Genomic DNA, 19,131 nt, shown 5'->3' with positions numbered 1-19,131 from the left:
TCCTGGTCATTCTTTTATTCCTCACATAAGAGTAAAAAGCCTTGGGGTTTTCCTTGATCTGACCCATCTAACTGTCCAAATGTTTTTCAAAAGACAAAATTGTACCTGCCTCTACTACTATCTCTGGCAGCTTGTTTCAGATGCTCACCACCCTCTGCGTGAAAAAATTGCCCCTCTGGACACTTTTGTATCTCTCCCCTCCAGTTCTAGACTTTCCTACCTTTGGGAAAGGATATTGACTATCTAGCTGATCTATGCCCCTCATTTTATAGACCTCTATAAGATCACCCCTCAGATCTACGCTCCAGAGAAAAAAGTCCCAGTCTATCCAGTCTCTCCTTATAACTCAAACCATTAAATCCCGGTAGCATCCTAGTAAATCTTTTCTGCACTCTTTCTAGTTTAATAATATCCTTTCTATAATAGGGTGACCAGAACAGTACAGAGTACGTCAAGTGTGGCCTTACCAATGTCTTGTACAACTTCAACAAGATGTCCCAACTCTGACCAATGTTCTGACCGATGAAACCAAGCATGCTGAATGCCTTCTTCACCACTCTGTCCACCTGTGACTCCACTTTCAAGGAGCCATGAACATGTACCCCTAGATCTCTTTGTCCTGTAACTCTCCCCAACACCCTACCATTAACTGAGTAAATCCTGCCCTGGTTCAATCTACCAAAATGCATCACCTCACATTTATCTAAATTAAACTCCATCTGCCATTCATCAGCCCACTGGCCCAATTGATCGAGATCCCGTTGCAATCGGAGATAACTTTCTTCACTGTCCACTACCCCACCAATCTTGGTGTCATCTGCAAACTTACTAACCATGCCCCCTATATTCTCATCCAAATCATTAATATAAATGACAAATAACAGTGGACCCAGCACCGATCCCTGAGGCACACCGCTGGTCACAGGCCTCCAGTTTGAAAAACAATCCTCGACAACCACCCTCTGGCTTCTGTCAAGAAGCCAATTTTGTATCCATTTAGATACCTCATCCTGGATCCCGTGAGATTTAACCTTATGCAACAACCTCCATGCGGTACCTTGTCAAAGATACCAGAATTAAAGTCTTCTTTCTTTTTCTCTCTTATGGCCAGTGCAAACATGATGGGCTGAATGGCCTCTTTCAACTCCATAGCTTTTCTATCAACTGGCTCCTCAAAGCCTGTCCACCTTTTACAATGCACAAGTCAGAAACAGTCTCCAATTGCCTGGATGGGTGCAGCTCCAACAACACTCAAGAAGTTCGACATCATCCAGGACAAAGCAGCCCCATCCACTACCTTCAACATCCACTGCCTCACCACCGAAGCATGTTAGCAGCACTGTGTACAATCTACATGATGCACGGCAGCAACTCATCGAGGCTGCTTTCACAGCAGCTTCCAGGTCTCCGACCTCTACCACCTAAGACAAGGGCAGGAAATACCTGGGAACACCATCGCCTGCAAGTTCCCCTCCAAGCCACACATTGTCCTGACTTGGAACTTTATCGCCGCTCCTTCACTGTCGCTGGGTCAAAACACTAGAACTTCCTCCCCAACAGCACTGTGGGTGTACCTATAGCACAGGGACCGCAGCGTTTCAAGTAGGCAGCTCACCACCACCTTCCCAAGGGCAATTAATGATCGGTAATAACTGTTGGCCAAGTCAGCGATGCCTACATCTTGTGAAAGAATAATAAAAAGCCTGTTGATGAAGAAATGAAAGTACTGGGAGGTACACTGGGCCTGTGAATGAAGAATTATTTTGAAAGTATAATTCCAATTTATTGTTCCTGAAATGCAGTTAATTGTCCTTACTAATTAATGTTTATGCTGAATCACACAATTAAATGGATTTTCCACATCATTAAGCACAGATTCTGCATGGCTCCTAGTTCTTGCACTGGTGCAGTGTAATGGAAAGTCAGCATAGTGATAATGTTGCTGGGCTGGTAATCCCAAGGCCTGGATGAGTGCTCTCAAGAAGTGAGTTCAAATCCCACCGTGACACCTGATGGAATTTCCATTTCAATTAATTGATAAATCTGGAATAAAAGGCTATTCTCGGCAGTGGCGATCATGAAAATGCCGGATTGTCAAAAGACAAATACATAATACCTTTGGGAAAGATAATAGGCCGGAATTCTCCGACCTCGCCTGTGGCTGGGATTCTCAGGTCTCATTGGCAGCAGTGGCAGGGCAAATGAGATCGGAGAGTTCTGGCCCATGTATAGTCCTCACCTACTCCGGCCTACATGTCATCGGAGGAAGAGGCTCCACAAACAAGGTAGGTATTACTCAGGTGGCCTAGTGGTATTATCACTTGACTATTAATCCAGACACTCAGCTAACCTGAGTTCGAATCCCGCCACGGCAGATGGTGAAATTTGAATTAAATAAAAACTATCTGGAATTAAGAATCTACTGATGACCATCAAACCATTGTCAATTGTTGTAAAAACCCATCTGGTTCATTAATGCCCTTTAGGGAAGGAAGTCTGCTGTCCTTACCTGGTCTGGTCCACGTGTGACTCCAGAGCCACAGCAATTTGGTTGACTCTCAACTGCCCTCCAAGAGCAACTAGGAATGGGCACTAAATGCTGACCAGCAATGCCCATGTCCCACGAATGAATTTTAAAAATCCTCATTTTGAATGATGAGATGCATCAGTGCAAAAGAAATGATCGACATTTGCAATTAGAGTCTCCAAAATGCAGAAGGAGACCATTTTGCCCATCCTGTCTGCACTGGCTCTCTGAAAGAGCATTCTACTAATCCCACTCCCCTGCCTTATCCCCGTAACCTTGCACATTCTTTCTTGCAGATAGCAATCCAATTCCCTTTTGAATAGCTTGACTGAACTTGCCTCTACCACCCTCTCAGGAAACTCGTTCCAGATCCCAACCGCCCTCTGGGTGAAAAATTGTTTCCTCCCGCCACCTTTACCTCATTTGCCAATCATTTTGAATATGTGCCCTGTAGTTCTTGATGCTCCAGTCAGCCCTCCAATCAGGAATGCATGACAAACCTCACACTCCTCCTGGGAACCTAGCGTCACACATGGCAGTCTTCAACCAATTCAATTCACTCCAAGTGATATCAAGAAATGGCTGATGGCATTGGATACAGTAAAGGCTGTGGGCCTGAACAACATCCTGGCTGTCATACTGAAGACTCTCTCTGGACATAGCGTTGCCCCTCACCAGGTTGTTTCGGTGCAGATTTGACTCTGCAATCGACCCAGCCATGTGCAAAACGTCCTCAGTATGTCCTGTCCACAAATATCAGGGCAAATCCAATCCATCCAATTACCACACCATCAGCCTCCTCTCAATCAGCAGCAAAGCAATGGGAGGTGGTCCCAAACTATTAAAACTTAATTGCAAATGAATAGTTGGATTTATCATGTGTTACCACTGGAGCCCGGAATAATGTGGAACTAGTGATTAGCAAAGATGCATTTAAGAGGAAGCTAAACAGACAATGAAGGAAAAAGGAACAGATGGACATGCTTTGGTCGGAACATTGAATACAGGAGTTGGGACATCTTGTTGAAGTTGTACAAGACATTAGTAAGGCCACACTTGGAATACTGTGTACAGTTTTAGTCATCCTATTATAGAAAGGATATTATTAAACTAGAAAGAGTGCAGAAAAGATTTACTAGGATGCTACCGGGACTTGATGGTTTGAGTTATAACGAGAGGCTGTATAGACTGGGACTTTTTTCCCTGGAGCGTAAGAGGTTTAGGGGTGATCTTATAGAGGTCTATAAAATAATGAAGGGCATAGATAAGGTAAATAGTCAATATCTTTTTCCAAAGGTAGGGGAGTCTAAAACTAGAGGGCATAGGTTTAAGATGAGAGGGAAGAGATACAAAAGGGTCCAGAGAGGCAATTTTTCACTCAAAGGGTGATGAGTGTCTGGAATAAGCTGCCAGAGGTAGTAGTAGAGGCAGGTAAAATTTTGTCTTTTAAAAAGCATTTAGACAGTCACATGGGTAAGATGGGTATAGAGGGATATGGGCCAAATGCAAGCAATTGAGACTAGCTTAGTGGTAAAAACTGGGTAGCATGGACAAGTTGGGCTGAAGGACCTGTTTCCATGCTGTAAATCTCTATGACTCTATGCTGATCGAGTTAGATGGAAAAGGGTGTCAGGATGCTGGTATGGAACGTATACGCCAGCATAGATCAGTTGGGCTGAATGGCCTTTCTCTGTATTATAAATTCTATGTCATATTTCTGCAGATTAGTTTTGAAATTGAATTAAATTGCCTGGAGAGCGAGGAATGCTGATGTTTTGGCTTTTACTGGGAGTGGGTCAGTTTTGAGGTTAGGACACAGCTGAAACATTCAACTTCTTTCCTTTGTTTCAAAGCCAATCATCTATCTTCCCAGTGTTTCTGGTTTTTGAGTCATAGTGAGCGAGTCATAAAGGTATACAGCACGGCAAAGGCCTATCGGCCCATTGCTGGTCAAAAACAAACCACTCAACTGTTCTAATCCCACTGTTTGGACCACTTTATATCTTAGACCTTTGGAAGTAAGATAATCATAGAACCCCTACAGTGCAGAAGGGGGCCATTTGGCCCATCGAGTCTGCGCTGACCACAATCTCACCCATGCCCTATCCCCATAACCTCATGTACTTACTCTGGCCAATCCCTCTGACACTAAGGGGCAATTTAGCATGGCCAATCCACCTAACCCACACATCTTTGGACTGTGGGAGGAAACCGGAGCACCTGGAGGAAACCCACGCAGACACGGGGAGAATGTGCAAACTCCACACAGACAGTGACCCGAGGCTGGAATTGAAGCTGGGTCTCTGGCGCTGTGAGGCAGCAGTGCTAACCACTGTGCCAACTCGCTGCTATTGGACATTTAATTCCAGAGTACCCTGTGTTCCAGTTAACCTAAATCTAACTTTATCTTATTTTTAACAAATTATTTTATGGGTGTGGGCGTCGCTGGCAAGGCCAACATTCGTTGGCCATCCCTAATTGTCCTTGAACTGAGTGGTTTGCTGGGCTATTTCAGAGGGCATTTAAGAGTCAACCAAATTGCTGTGGGTCTGAGTAACATGTAGGCCAGACCGGGTAAAGATGGTAGATTTCCCTCCCTCAAGGACATTAGTGAACCAGATGGGCTTTTACAAAAATTGACAATAGTTGTCATGGTCACCATTACTGAGACTAGCTTTCAATTCCAGATTTATTAACTGAATGGGCAATGTGATTTGAATCCATATCCCCCCAGCATTGGCCTGTTTCACTTCATTACCAGTCCAGTAACATGACCACGACACCACCACCTCTCCCACGTCTTCAATGCACCCTGTCAGAATTTATAAAGTGTAAAATTTCCTTGCTTAACGCAGTAGCAGAAAACAGACAGGTGCTGAAATTATTGGGCAGAGGGGAAAAAAAATTCAGAGGTTTTACTTCATTCTTGTGTCCTCTGGAGGGATCATCTCGCGAGTATGAGTGGGTCCATTTAAATTTACCACGTAGAGTGAGATTGTTGGATTCTCTTGACCAGCCTGCAGTTAAACAGTAAAGAACAGGTATACCATTAGAATGAAGACAATACGCTTTGATCGTTTCCTCAAGATCCCTTGTCCCTTAAAAATATCTTACCGAATTGTTGACTTCAATTCACAGAATTGTTTCTTTTAAGTTTTATTTATTAGTGTCACAAGTAGGCTCACATTAACACTGCAACAAAGTCACTGTGAAATTCCCCTAGTTTCCACACTCTGGAGCCTGTTCGGGTACACTGAGGGAGAATTTAGCACGGCCAATGCACCTAACCAGCATGTCTCTCGGACCATGGGGGGAATCCAGAGCACCCAGAGGAAACCCACGCAGACACGGGGAGAACGCGCAGACTCCGCACAGACAGTGACTCAAGCCGGGAACTGAACCCGGGAGCTATGAGGCAGCAGTACTAACTACTGTACCAGTGTGCCATTCGGGCCATCGTATCTGCATCGGCTCTCCGCATGAGCATCATGACTTAGTGCCTTCCCCCCTTACCCCTGCACATTGTTTCTTTTCAAATAATCATCTGATGTCCTCTTGAATGCCTCGATTGAACCTGCCTCCACCACACTCCCAGCCAGAGCACTACAGACCTGAACCACTCATGAGAAAAAGCTTTTCCTCACATCGCATTTGCTTCTTTTGAAAGTCACTTGCAATGTCTGCCCTTTCCTTCTCAATCCTTTTACAAGTGGGAATGGTTCCTGCCTATCTACTCTGTCTGGCCTCCTCATGGTTTTGAACATACTGTATCAAATCTCAAATTAAGTGCCAGGCTTTTGAAAGCAAATTCTCTAAAACTCATAACAGCCCGAAGAGAGAAACAGGTCCAGATAAAAGTAGCCTGATACATTTCTATTTAGTTCTTTTTGATCCAAATATTTTACTTTGAACAAAGCACAAACACCCCCTCGCTACTTCCTCCACCACTACCCCCCCCACCCTCCTACTGCCCTCCACCACAGAAATCCAGTAGAAGTTGGAAATGACTGGTACTGGTCTGAACTGGAGTTCCATTTTACATTACACAAGACCAGTTTGGACCAGCACCAGTCTTTTCTCAAGTTTTACTGGCGTTTCCTTTGTCAGCAGCTTTCCCATTTAATGGTTTACCTTTGGGTAAGGGTACACTTTCCCGGTCGGGTACAGACCAAGGTACATTGGAATCTCCATCGTGGGCACCTTTGAATCGTTAACCGTAGCGTACGCCAGCCTGGCTCCGTCCGGGGACCACCAGTGAGCAATATTGGTTTTCAGTAGTTCCTCTGGGGAGGTAAGCAGAGTGGCAATCATCATCAGAGAGATGTCTGCAAAATGTTCCACCACATAAGGGAGTTCCATCTGAGGCACATTTATGACCGATATGCAGCACTGACGTAGCAGTGCTCTGACCAAGACCGCAAGAAACTAGAAAGCACCCTTTCCGGATGTCTCACAGCTTGGAATGGCTCCTGCTCTATTAAAGGCCACAAGAAACTACAAAGGGTTGGGAACGAAACATAGAAACATAGAAACCCTACAGCACAGAAAGAGGCCATTCGGCCCATCAAGTCTGCACCGACCACAATCCCACCCAGGTCTTACCCCCATACCCCTACATATTTTTACCCACTAATCCCTCTAACCTACACATCTCAGGACACTAAGGGCAATTTTAGCATGGCCAATCAACCTAACCCGCACATCTTTGGACTGTGGGAGGAAACCGGAGCACCCGGAGGAAACCCACGCAGACACGAGGAGAATGTGCAAACTCCACACAGACAGTGGCCCAAGCCGGGAATCGAACCCAGGTCCCTGGAGCTGTGAAGCAGCAGTGCTAGCCACTGTGCTACCGTGCCGCCGTGCTACCGTGAAGCCCAGTCCATCACGCAAACCAGCCTCCCATCCATTGACTCTGTCTACACTTCCCGTTGCCTCGGAAAAGTGGCCAGCATAATCAAGGACCCCATGCACCCCGGACATTCTCTCTTCCATCTTCTTCCGTCGGGGAAAAGATAACAAAAGTCTGAAGTCACGTACCAACTGACTCTCAGAACATCTTCTTCCCTGCTGCTGTCAGACTTTTGAATAGACCTACCTTGCATTAAGTTGATCTTTCTCTACACCCAAGCTATGACTGTAACACTATATTCTGCATCGTCTCCTTTCTTTCTCTATGAACGGTATGCTTTGTCTGTATAGCACACAAGAAACAATACTTTTCATTGTACACTAATACATGTGACAATAATAAATCAAATCAAAATACTGGTTCTGTAGTTATATTAAAACCACCAGAGATGTGAGTGATAATCCCAACAGGGTAAGTTGTAAAATTGAATTCAAGAAAATGACCATAGAAACGTGACCAGTGAGGTAAGGAGTAAATGATTCACTAATATTTGTTGGGCTTGAGGCAACTCTCATTCCTGCTAGGATCGGAAATTTCCATCCCTCCCCCATGCCCAAGACCGGGCTGGCAGACATGAAGTTGAGTGAGATGGCAGGGGGAGACACCCTGTCAATCACTTAACCCGCCTCCATTGGTATCTTATGAGCAACGGGGTAGGTGCCAGGCAGGCTGTCTGCTCTTGGGTCAAATGACACTCATGAGTAACCATTAATTGACCATTTAAAAGCCTCTTCTCGCTGCCACTGATGTTTTACCAGTGGCTGGTGGGGGAGGAGGAGTATACCCCTGCAGCCTGACAGTGGGCTCAGTTACTCCGATTCCCGGGGCGGGTGGGCCAGTAGGATTCCGGCCTGCGAGTTGTTCCGATTTATTAGAACCAAATTTACAGAAATAATTCATTTATCTAACAATTTAACTGACAGGACCAACTCAATGCCCACCACCAAGGTTTTTCGTTCACCAGAGTTTCCCAGAAGTACTTTAGAAATGTTTTAAATTTGACAATTGCAGGTGGAAAAAAACCCTCCAGGCTGTTGAAACTTTTCATCTTGCACTCATCAGGACAGATGGAAGAATGCCAAAATTTAATGGAAGAAAGAATTTGCACTGCGCGAGAAAACCGTGCTGATCTGGTGACAAGTTGACTCTGATTGGTCAAGGCATTACCAGGGAGAAGTCACCAGGGAACTGCATTTGTTTAATTAAAAATGATACATTGCCTGGACAAGTTCATTTTGTCTGCAGACGGTTCTCTGCGTATGTACATATGTAGGTTCCAGCAAGTGTAAGTGATTCACACTGCAAGCCCGATTAATGGTTGTTGGTGTAGTTCTTAGCACACTCAGGATTGTTCAACAAATGCTGCTGAATCGCTCCTAATGGGAGACATTGTAACAAAGAACAAGGAAAAGTACAGCACAGGAACAGGCCCTTCGTCCCTTGAAGCCTGTGCCAATCACAATGCTCTAACTAAACTAAAACAAATCCATCTGCCCTTACATGGTCCCTTTCCCCCTTTTTCTTCCTATTCATGTATCCATCCAGATGCCTCTTAAATGTTGCTAATGTGCCTGCTTCCACCACCTCCTCTGGCAGCGCATTCCAGGCACCCACCACTCTCTGCTTGAAAAACTTCCCCCTGCACATCTCTCTTAAACTTTCCCCCTCTCATCTTGAACCTGTGCCCACTTGTAATTGACACTTCCACTCGAGGAAAAAGCCTCTGACTATCCACCCTGTCGATGCCTCTCAGAATTTGGTAGACCTCTATCAGGTCTCCCCTCAGTCTCTGTCTGTCTACTGAAAACAATCCTCGTTCATTCAACCTCTTATGGGTGGGATTTTCCGCTCGTGGGACCCTCTGGTCATGCCGAAGTTGATCTCTGGTGATGGGTTCCCCGTGGCAGGACGGGTGAGCCATGCAAAACTCTATAGACTTTGGCGGGAATGGAATCTCCTGCCAGCGGCCAATGGCTCACTGCATCCACTGCAGGAAGCAGTGGTGTGGGTGGGGGTTGGAAGTTCACAGCCCATATTCTCAGTCCTGTAGCACGGTGCATCTGCTGATGAGTGCAAGATTTTTCAACACCTTGGGTTCACCATCTTGCAGAGTGGATCATAGTCACGGTCTTGGCCTACTGGTTTTCCTGTCCCCTGTCTGTTTTTGTTGCCATGATGTGGAGATGCTGGCGTTGGACTGGGGTAAACACAGTAAGAAGTCTAACAACACCAGGTTAAAGTCCAACAGGTTTACTTGGTAGCACAAGCCACTAGCTTTCGGAGCGCTGCTCCTTCATCAGGTCAGTGGGAGTTCTGTTCACAAACAGGGCATATAAAGACACAAACTCAATTTACAAAATAATGGTTGGAATGTGAGTCTTTACAGGTAATCAAGTCTTAAAGATACAGACAATGTGAGTGGAGAGAGGGTTAAAGAGATGTGTATTGTCTCCAGCCAGGACAGTTAGTGAGATTTTGCAAGCCCAGGCAAGTTGTAGGGGTTACAGATAGTTTGACATGAACCCAAGATCCCAGTTGAAGCCGTCCTCATGTGTGCGGAACTTGGCTATCAGTCTCTGCTCAGCGACTCTGCGTTGTCATGTGTCGTGAAGGCTGCCTTGGAGAACGCTTACCTGAAGATCAGAGGCCGAATGCCCATGACCGCTGAAGTGTTCCCCAACAGGAAGAGAACACTCTTGCCTGGTGATTGTCGAGCGATGTTCATTCATCCATTGTCATAGCGTCTGCATGGTCTCCCCAATGTACCATGCCTTGGGACAAACCTTTCCTGCAGCGTATCAGGTAGACAACGATGGCCGAGTTGCAAGTGTATGTACCGTGCCCCTGGTGGATGGTGTTCTCACGTGAGATGATGGCATCTGTGTTGATGATCCGGCACGTCTTGCAGAGGTTGCTGTGGCAAGGTTGTGTGGTGTCATGGTCACTGTTCTCCTGAAGGCTGGGTAGTTTGCTGCGGACAATTGTCTGTTTGAGGTTGTGCGGTTGTTTGAAGGCAAGAAGTGAGAGTATGGGGATGGCCTTGGCGAGATGTTCGTCTTCATCAATGACATGTTGAAGGCTCCGGAGAAGATGTCGTAGCTTCTCCGCTCCGGGGAAGTACTGGATGACGAAGGGTACTCTGTCCACCGTGTCCCGTGTTTGTCTTCTAAGGAGATCAGTGCGGTTTTTCGCTGTGGCACGTCAGAAATGTCAATCGATGAGTCGAGCGCCATATCCTGTTCTTATGAGGGCATCTTTCAGCGTCTGGAGGTGTCTGTTGCGATCCTCCTCATCTGAGCAGATCCTGTGTCTACGGAGGACTTGTCCTTTAACGTGTTTAGGGTGGAAGCTGGAGGAGTGGAGCATCATGAGGTTATCTGTGGGCTTGCGGTACAGTGAAGTGCTGAGGTGACCGTCCTTGATGGAGATGTGTGTGTCCAAGAATGCAACCGATTCCGGAGAGTAGCCCATGGTGAGTCTGATGGTGGGATGGAACGTGTTGATGTCATCATATAGTGTTTCAGTGATTGTTCACTGTGAGTCCAAAGGAAGAAAATGTCATTGATGTATCTAGTTGAAGGTCCTGTGCGGTGAAAAGGTCTTGTTCGAACCTGTGCATGAAGATGTTGGCATATTAAAGTGCAAATTTGGTCCCCATGGCTGTTCCGTGTGTCTGGATGAAGAACTGGTTAGAGTCATAGAGGTTTACAGCATGGAAACAGGCCCTTCGGCCCAACTTGTCCATGCCACCCTGTTTTTTTAAACCCCTCAGCTAATCCCAATTGCCCGCATTTGGCCCATATCCCTCTATACCCATCGTACCCATGTAACTATCTAAATGTTTTTTAAAAGATAAAATTGTACCCACCTCTACTACTACCTCTGGCAGCTTATTCCAGACACTCATCACCCTCTGTGTGAAACAATTGCCCCTCTGGACACTTTTGTATCTCCCCCCTCTCACCTTAAACCTATGCCCTCTTGTTTTAGACTCCCCTACCTTTGGGAAAAGATATTGACTATCTACCTTGTCTATGCCCCTCATTATTTTATAGACCTCCAGAGAAAAAAGTCCCAGTCTATTCAGCCTCTCCTTATAACTCAATCCATCAAGTCCCGGTAGCATCCTTGTAAATCTGTTCTGCACTCTTTCTAGTTTAACAATATCCTTTCTATAATAGGTTGACCAGAACTGCACACAGTATTCCAAGTGTGGCCTGACCAATGTCTTGTACAACTTCAACAAGATGTCCCAACTCCTGTATTCAATATTCTGACCGATGAAACTAAGCATGCCGAATGCCTTCTTCACTACTCTGTCCACCCTGTCCACCACTCTGTTGTTGAAGGTGAAGACATTGTGGTCCAGGATGAAGTGGATGAGTTGTAAAATTGCATCTGGAGATTGGCAGTTGTCAGCGTTGAGTACTGAGGCTGTTGCAGCAATGCCTTCGTCGTGGGGGATGCTGGTGTAGAGTGCTGAGACATCCATTGTGACGAGGAGTGCTCCTGGTTCAACTGCTCCATGTGTGCTGAGTTTCTGTAGGAAGTCCATAGTGTCGCGACAGAAGCTGGGGGTTCTTTGTACAATGGGTTTCAGGATGCCCTCAATGTAGCCGGAGAGGTTCTCACACAGGGTCCCATTGCCCAATACGATGGGACGGCCGGGTGTGTTTGCCTTGTGTATCTTCGGGAGGCAGTAGAGATCTCCAACACGGGTGGAATCAGTGTATCCTCACATTGAAGCCATGTCAACCCCACTGATCACCGCCAGTAATCCATATCATAATATTATGGTTCTGGAATCACTCATTAAGAAGTCTCCAAAAATTCACCACAAACTTCGATAACATTTTTCAACAATGGCCCCCCAATGCCACAGCGGTTCATTGTAGGACCGTATGCTCCAGAGTTCTAAGAAAGCGGCATGGTGGCACAATGGTTAGCACTACTGCCTCACAGGGACCCAAGTTCAATTCTGGCCTCGGTCACTATCTGTGTGGAGTTTACACATTCTCCCTGTGTCTGCGTGGGTTTCCTCCGGGTGCTCCGGTTTCCTCCAACAGTCTAAAGATGTGCTGATTAGGTGTGCTGGTTAGGTGCACTGGCCATGCTAAATTAACCCTTAGTGTTAGGGGGACTAGCTAGGGTAAATGCATGGGGTTATGTGGATAGGGCCTGGGTGGGATTGTGGTCGGTGCAGACCCGATGGGCTGAATGGCCTCCTTCCGCATTGTAGGATTCTGTGTCTAACAAAGCCAGACTCGGAAGACTTGGCCAGGAATGTGGGGCAGAGTTGGGAGATTTAAAGGTTCAAGCAGAGCGGTGTTCCGACAATGAATGCTGCTTCATGGAAGAGCCGGCCCATTGTGATCAGGAACGAGTTACAGCTACAGCTCGGAGAAGGACTGTTGTCTATGGTTTCTCATTTTCCTTCTTGGCAGATCAGTCACAGCTCTCATAATGCTCAAACAATAACCCTTAATCCAAACTCTTTTAAAGTTTATTTATTAGTGTCACAAGTAGAAACATAGCAAAACATAGAAGATAGGAGCAGGAGGAGGCCATTTGGCCCTTTGAGCCTGTTCCACCATTCATCACGATCATGGCTCATCGTCCAACTCTTAATCCTGCTTTCTCCCCATAACCTTAGATCCCATTCGCCCCAAGTGCTACATCTATAGAAATATAGGCTTACATTAACACTGCAATGAAGTTATTGTGAAAATCCCCCAGTCGCCACACTCCGGTGCCTGTTCGGGTACACTGAGGGAGAATTTAGTGTGGCCAATACACCTAAACAGCACATCTTTCGGACGAGGAAACCGGAGCACCCGGAGGAAACCCACACAGGGAGGCGGAGAAGGTGCAGACTCCACACAGACAGTGACCCAAGCCAGGAATTGAACCCGGATCCCTGGCGCTGTGAAGCAGCAGTGCTAACCACTGAGCCGCCCTGATAGATTCCCTGTTAAGCTGCTGAATAAACCCCACTGTACAGTCTACTGTGGCAATCCACCTTTCTCTACAATCGATTTATAAGCCGGGTCATTTCCACAGCAGTTTATTGATGAATGAATTCCGACGCTTTCAGAACACATGAGATTCTGTATCTGCAGGTGACTGAAAAGCCTTCACTGATGACACAAACTGGCTGACCAGACTTCTCTCAACAAACGAGAAGGCTGATGCATGACTTTTAACAAAGGATTTTTAACTCACTTAAATGTATTATAGGACAGATGTCGAAACAATGCTTCCACTTGGGATAGAATCCAAATGTAGTCGTAGAGTCAGAGGCCGGAATTTTACCGGCTCACTCGCCATGGGAATCGGAGTGGGTGAGGGCTGGAGCACGGCAGGATTTTAAGGTTCCGGGACGAGCAAGGCCATAAAATCCCGCCCACGGAGTTTTACAGCACAGAAAGAGGCCATTCGGCCGATCGTGCCTGCGCCTGCCATCGAGCGCCTATCTATTCTCACTACATTTTCCAGCATTTGGTCCATCGCCCTTTTTTTTATTCATTCGCGGGACATGGGCGTCGCTGGCTGGCCAGCATTTATTGCCCATCCCTAGTTGCCAGAGGGCAGTTGAGAGTCAACCACATTGCTGTGGCTCTGGAGTCACATGTCGGCCAGACCAGGTAAAGACGGCAGATTTCCTTCCCTAATGGACATTAGTGAACCAGATGGGTTTTAATGACAATCGACAATGGCTTCATGGTCATCAGTAGATTCTTAATTCCGAATATTTTTTTTTTATTGAATTCAAATTCCACCATCTGCCGTGGCGGGATTCGAACCCGGGTCCCCAGAACATTAGCTGAGTTTCTGGATTAATAGTCTACAATAATACCACTTGGCTATAGCCTTGTATGCTATGGTGTTTCAAGTGCTCATCTAAATGCTTCTTTAATGGTGTGAGGGTTCCTGCCTCAACACCCTTTCAGGCAGTGAGTTCCAGATTCCTACCACCCTCTGATCCAGATGAGTTTTTACAACAATTGATGATAGCTTCACCTTTACTGTTCAATTCCAGATCACTAAATTAATTTCAACTTCACCTGCTGCTATTTGAACCCATGTCCCCAGAATATTAGCTTGGGCCTACGGGAGTACAAGTCCAGTGACATTACCACTACACCAACATCTGCCCATTCAAATGAGGGAGAAAGGGGCAGAATGTTAGAATCATAGAATCCTTACAGTGCCGAAGGAGGCCATTCAACCCATCGAGTCTGCACCGACCACAATCCCACCCAGGCCCTATCCCCACAATCCCATGCATTTACCCGAGCTCGTCCCCCAGACGCTAAGGGGCAATTTAGCATGGCCAATTCACCTAATCTGCACAACTTTGGACTGTGGGAGGAAAGCAGAGCCCATGGAGGAAACCCATGCAGACGTGGGGAGAAAGTGCATATTCTACACAGACAGTGAGCCATGCTGTGAATCGAACCTGGGTCCCTGGCGCTGTGAGGCAGCAGTGCTAACCACTGATAGGGTTGGATGAATAGAAACACCAGCAAAGACCAGGTGGGCCGAATGGCCTACTTCACTGTTATAGACACGATGTAACCCATAGGTAATAATCAGAGAGTCAGCACCAAATGGTGTCTCCACCTAGGCTTCATTCAGTCTTGCTATTCCCCTTTCTAACACCAGGTGGACCCATTGCATTGCTTGATTTATATTTCCTTTAATGGGTAAAACATTGTACAGAATCTCTGAATTCAGGACTGCACCATCTCATACATTTCATTGCAATAGGGTTGATAGTAGTGTTCTAAATAAACCTTTTTCATTCTTACTGCAAAGATAAAATTGTTCAAATACCAGTGACTTAATCACAGACATACTAGTCGTGAAGTCAAAAGACATCAAATTATCATATTGGGTTATGACTCGGAATAATATTCGAAACATAGAAACATAGAAGCAGGAGTAGGCCATTCGGCCCTTCGAGCCTGCTCCAACATTCATTTTGATCATGGCTAAATATCAAATTCAATATCCTGATTCCCCCCTTCCCCCCATATCCCTTGATCCCTTTAGCCCCAAGAGCTATATCTAATTTCTTCTTGAAATCACACATTATTTTGGCCTCAATTACTTTCTGTGGGAGTGAATTCCACACATTTACCACCTTCTGGGTGAAGAAATTTCTCCTCACCTCAGTTCTAAAAGGTTTACCCATTACTCTCAAACTATGACCCCCTAGTTCTGGACCTGTAAGGGTTTGTCATATGAGGAGCAGTTGAGGATTCTGGGTCTATACTCATTGGAATTTAGAACGATGGGGGGGGGATCTAATTGAAACTTACAGAATGCTGAGAGACCTGGATAGAGTGGACATGGAGAGGATGTTTACATGAGTGCAAGAAACTAGAACTCGAGGGCACAACCTCAGAGTGAAGGGACATTGCTTTAAAACTGAGGTGAGGAGGAATTTCTTCAGCCAGAGGGTGGTAAATCTGTGGAACTCTTTGACACACAAGGCTGTGGAGGCCGGGTCATTGAGTGTCTTCAAGACAGAGATAGATAGGTTCTTGATCAATAAGGGATTAAGGGTTATGGGGAGAAGACAGGAGGATGGGGAAAATCTCATCAGGTTCAATAATTTCCTTTAGGGAAGGAAATCTGCCATCCTAACCTGATCTGGCCTATGTGTGACTCCAGAGCCACAGCAATGTGGTTGACTCTCAACCGCCCACAGACAACTAGGGATGGGTGATAAATTCTGGCCAGTAATTCCAACTGTGATATGCTAATGTATACAGCAACGCAGGAAGTGATGCAACATCTGCCTGATTTTGTCCTCTCTTGTGAATCTCAGGGCAAGATGCAGCCACAATATGTTTGTTCATAATAGAGTTAGTTTGTTCTATCCATTTACGGGAGGTGGGTATTGCTGGTTGGGCCAGCATTCATTGCCCATCTCCAATTACACTTGAGAAGATGGTGGTGAGCTTCCTCCTGAACCGTTAACATCATTGTGCTGTAGGTACACCCACAGTGCTGTTAGGGAGGAAGTTCCAAGATTTTGACCCAGTGACAGTGAAGGAACCTCGATATGTTTCCAAATCAGGATGATGAGTGACTTGGAGGGGAATCTTCAGGTGGTGGTGTTCCCAGGTAACTGGGAACACCACCACATTGTCCTTGTCCTTGTCCTTTTAGCTGGTAGGGGTCATGAGTTTACCTCGGTACACTCTATAAGTATCCTGTGTTAGCACAACAAGATGAAGAATAATATAAAGAACAAAGAACAGTACAGCACAGGAACAGGCCTTTCAGCCTGCGCTGATCATGATGCTTGCCTAAACTAAAACTGTATGCACTTACAGAGTCCGTATCCTTCCATTCCCATCCTATTCATGTATTCATCTAGATGCCTCTTAAATGCCACTATTGTACCTGCTCCCTCCACTTCCCCAGGCAGCACCTTCCAGACATTCACCACCCTCTGTGTAAAAAACTTGCCTCACACATCTCCTCTAAACTTTTCCCCACGCACCTTAAACCTATGTCCCCTCGTACTTGACTTTTCTACCCTAGGAAAGAATATCTGACTATCCACTCTGTCCATGCCACTCATTAACTACACACCACCATTTTCACTAAACAGAGTTGCAGGTCCTATCAAATGGAAAGTGTCCAGCCAGTCAGAAATTGGTGGAGTGAAGAATAACTGATTGGTGTAAACTGATCTAAAGGGACGTTGGATGAGCCAGCAGACCCTCGACAGACCCTGGACAGGAGGCAGCAGTGTAGCATTTCATTAGGCTACTGATGTGTCATCAGCGTCTGTTCAATGTTTGGATTTATGCCTCGGAACATGTCTTCGATTTCTTTTCAATCGATCAGGCCCCCCCACTGATCATTTTCTAAATCCCTTACATTATCAAAAGGACCACACTTCAAACAGAGCCATTTGAAGGTTTTCCATTCTTGGTTCTGACTATAAACATCCCAGGCCTTTTTTAACCTTTGTTCACATAACACACATGAATATCAGCAGTGAAAAGGAAGATTAATCACAAGGGCAGCAGATACATGGGAACACCACCACCTGCAAGTTCCCCTCTAAGCCACTCCTGACTTGGAAATATATCGCCGTCGCTGGGTCAAAATCCTGGAATTCCCTTCCTAACGGCATTGTGGGTCATCCCACAGCATGTGGACTGCAGCGATTCAGGAAGGCAGCTCACCACCACCTTCTCAAGGGCAACTAGGGATGGGCAATAACTGCTGGCCAGCCAGCGATGCCCATGTCCCACGAATGGATAAAAATAATACGGCAAGGAGCTTTTGTAGCATTATGGTCCTGAAAAGGGGAATTTTGAGGAGGCGTCTTGATTTCAAATTGGGGTAGGGTGGAGGAGGGGGGAGAGTGCGTTGGTGTATGTGAAAAGTACAAAGAAAACCATTCTTGGAATTTGCATTCATAGAATCATAGAATCCCTACAGTGCAGAAGAGGCCATTCGGCCCATCGAGTCTGCAGTAACTTTCCAAGCATCTTACCCAGGCCCTCTTCCCCCCCCCCTCCCCCCCACCCCCCGTCCTATCCCTGCAACCCCAAACATATTCCCCACGGCTAATCCATCCAACCCACACATCCTGGGACACTAGGGACAATTTAACATGACCAATCAACCCAACCCACACATCTTTGGACTGTAGGAGGAAACCGGAGCACTCGGAAGAAACCCACGCAGACAAGGGGAAAATGTGCAAACTCCACACAGACAGTGACCTGAGGCCGGAATTAAACCTGGGTCCCTGGGGCTGTGAGGCAGCAGTGCCAACCACTGTGTCACCGTGTATGAATGAATATAGTGGAGACAACTCGATACAACAAAAACTACTTTAACATGATAAAACATCCCAAAGTGCTTTACAGGATCATAATAAAACAAAGTATGGTACTGAGCCATAACAGAAGATATTAGGTCAGATGACCAAAAACATGGTTAAAGAGGTCGGTTTTTAAGGAGCTTCTTAAAGGGGAAAAGTGGGGTAGAGAGGCAGAGGAAAGGTATTTTGTCGTGTTCTTATAATGATATAAATCCTTGAGCTTATTTGCTGCAAAATGCAAAAGTGCTAATCGTTCATAAAGAATTGGTTAAACTCACTGTGGATTCATTTATTAAGACTAGGTGCATGAGAACACTCATACATAGCTAGACAGCTGGAGAAATCAGAGCTGTACATGTGTGCTCTGCTCAAAGCAAAACTACAACTAAGACTGGATCACTTGGTTTGTTTCCCCACTAATGATGTCATGCTGATTTCCCTTGAAGGCATATTTCAACATATTGCGGAACTTGGGCCCGAGGCATCACAGAGAATTTCATAGAATCCCTACAGTGCAGAAGCAGGCCATTCGGCCCATTGAGTCTTCACCGACAACAATCCCACCCAGGCCCTATTCCCGTAACCCCAAGTATTTACCCTAGCTAGTCCCCCGAACACTAGGGTCAATTTAGCATGGCCAATCAACCTAACCCAGACATCTTTGGACTGTGGGAGGAAACTGGAGCACCCGGAGGAAACCCACGCAGACACGAGGAGAACATGCAAACTCCACACAGACAGTAGCCGGAATTGAACCTGGGTTCCTGGCGCTGTGAGGCAGCAGTGCTAACCACTGTGTCACCGTGTCACCCCAACCGATGACCACCAATGATG

The 19,131-nt window shown here is 46.1% G+C and overlaps 1 protein-coding gene across 1 annotated transcript in view; it reads right to left on the bottom strand.

The window, feature by feature from the left end:
- Window positions 1–19,131, bottom strand: part of dpp6a (dipeptidyl-peptidase 6a) — a 343,110-nt gene that overhangs the window by 106,813 nt on the left and 217,166 nt on the right. The window contains exons 6-7 of the mRNA XM_078232219.1: window positions 6,659–6,810; window positions 5,447–5,544 (exon numbers count right to left, since the gene is read on the bottom strand). Coding sequence (XP_078088345.1) covers window positions 5,447–5,544; window positions 6,659–6,810 — 250 coding nt within the window. The remainder of the gene's footprint in view (window positions 1–5,446; window positions 5,545–6,658; window positions 6,811–19,131) is intronic.

The sequence above is a fragment of the Mustelus asterias genome, chromosome 2 (genome assembly GCF_964213995.1).
Source record: "Mustelus asterias chromosome 2, sMusAst1.hap1.1, whole genome shotgun sequence".
Taxonomy (NCBI): domain Eukaryota; kingdom Metazoa; phylum Chordata; class Chondrichthyes; order Carcharhiniformes; family Triakidae; genus Mustelus; species Mustelus asterias.
The sequence above is the reverse complement of the archived record's forward strand: the minus strand, read 5'-3'. Positions and strand labels throughout refer to the sequence as shown.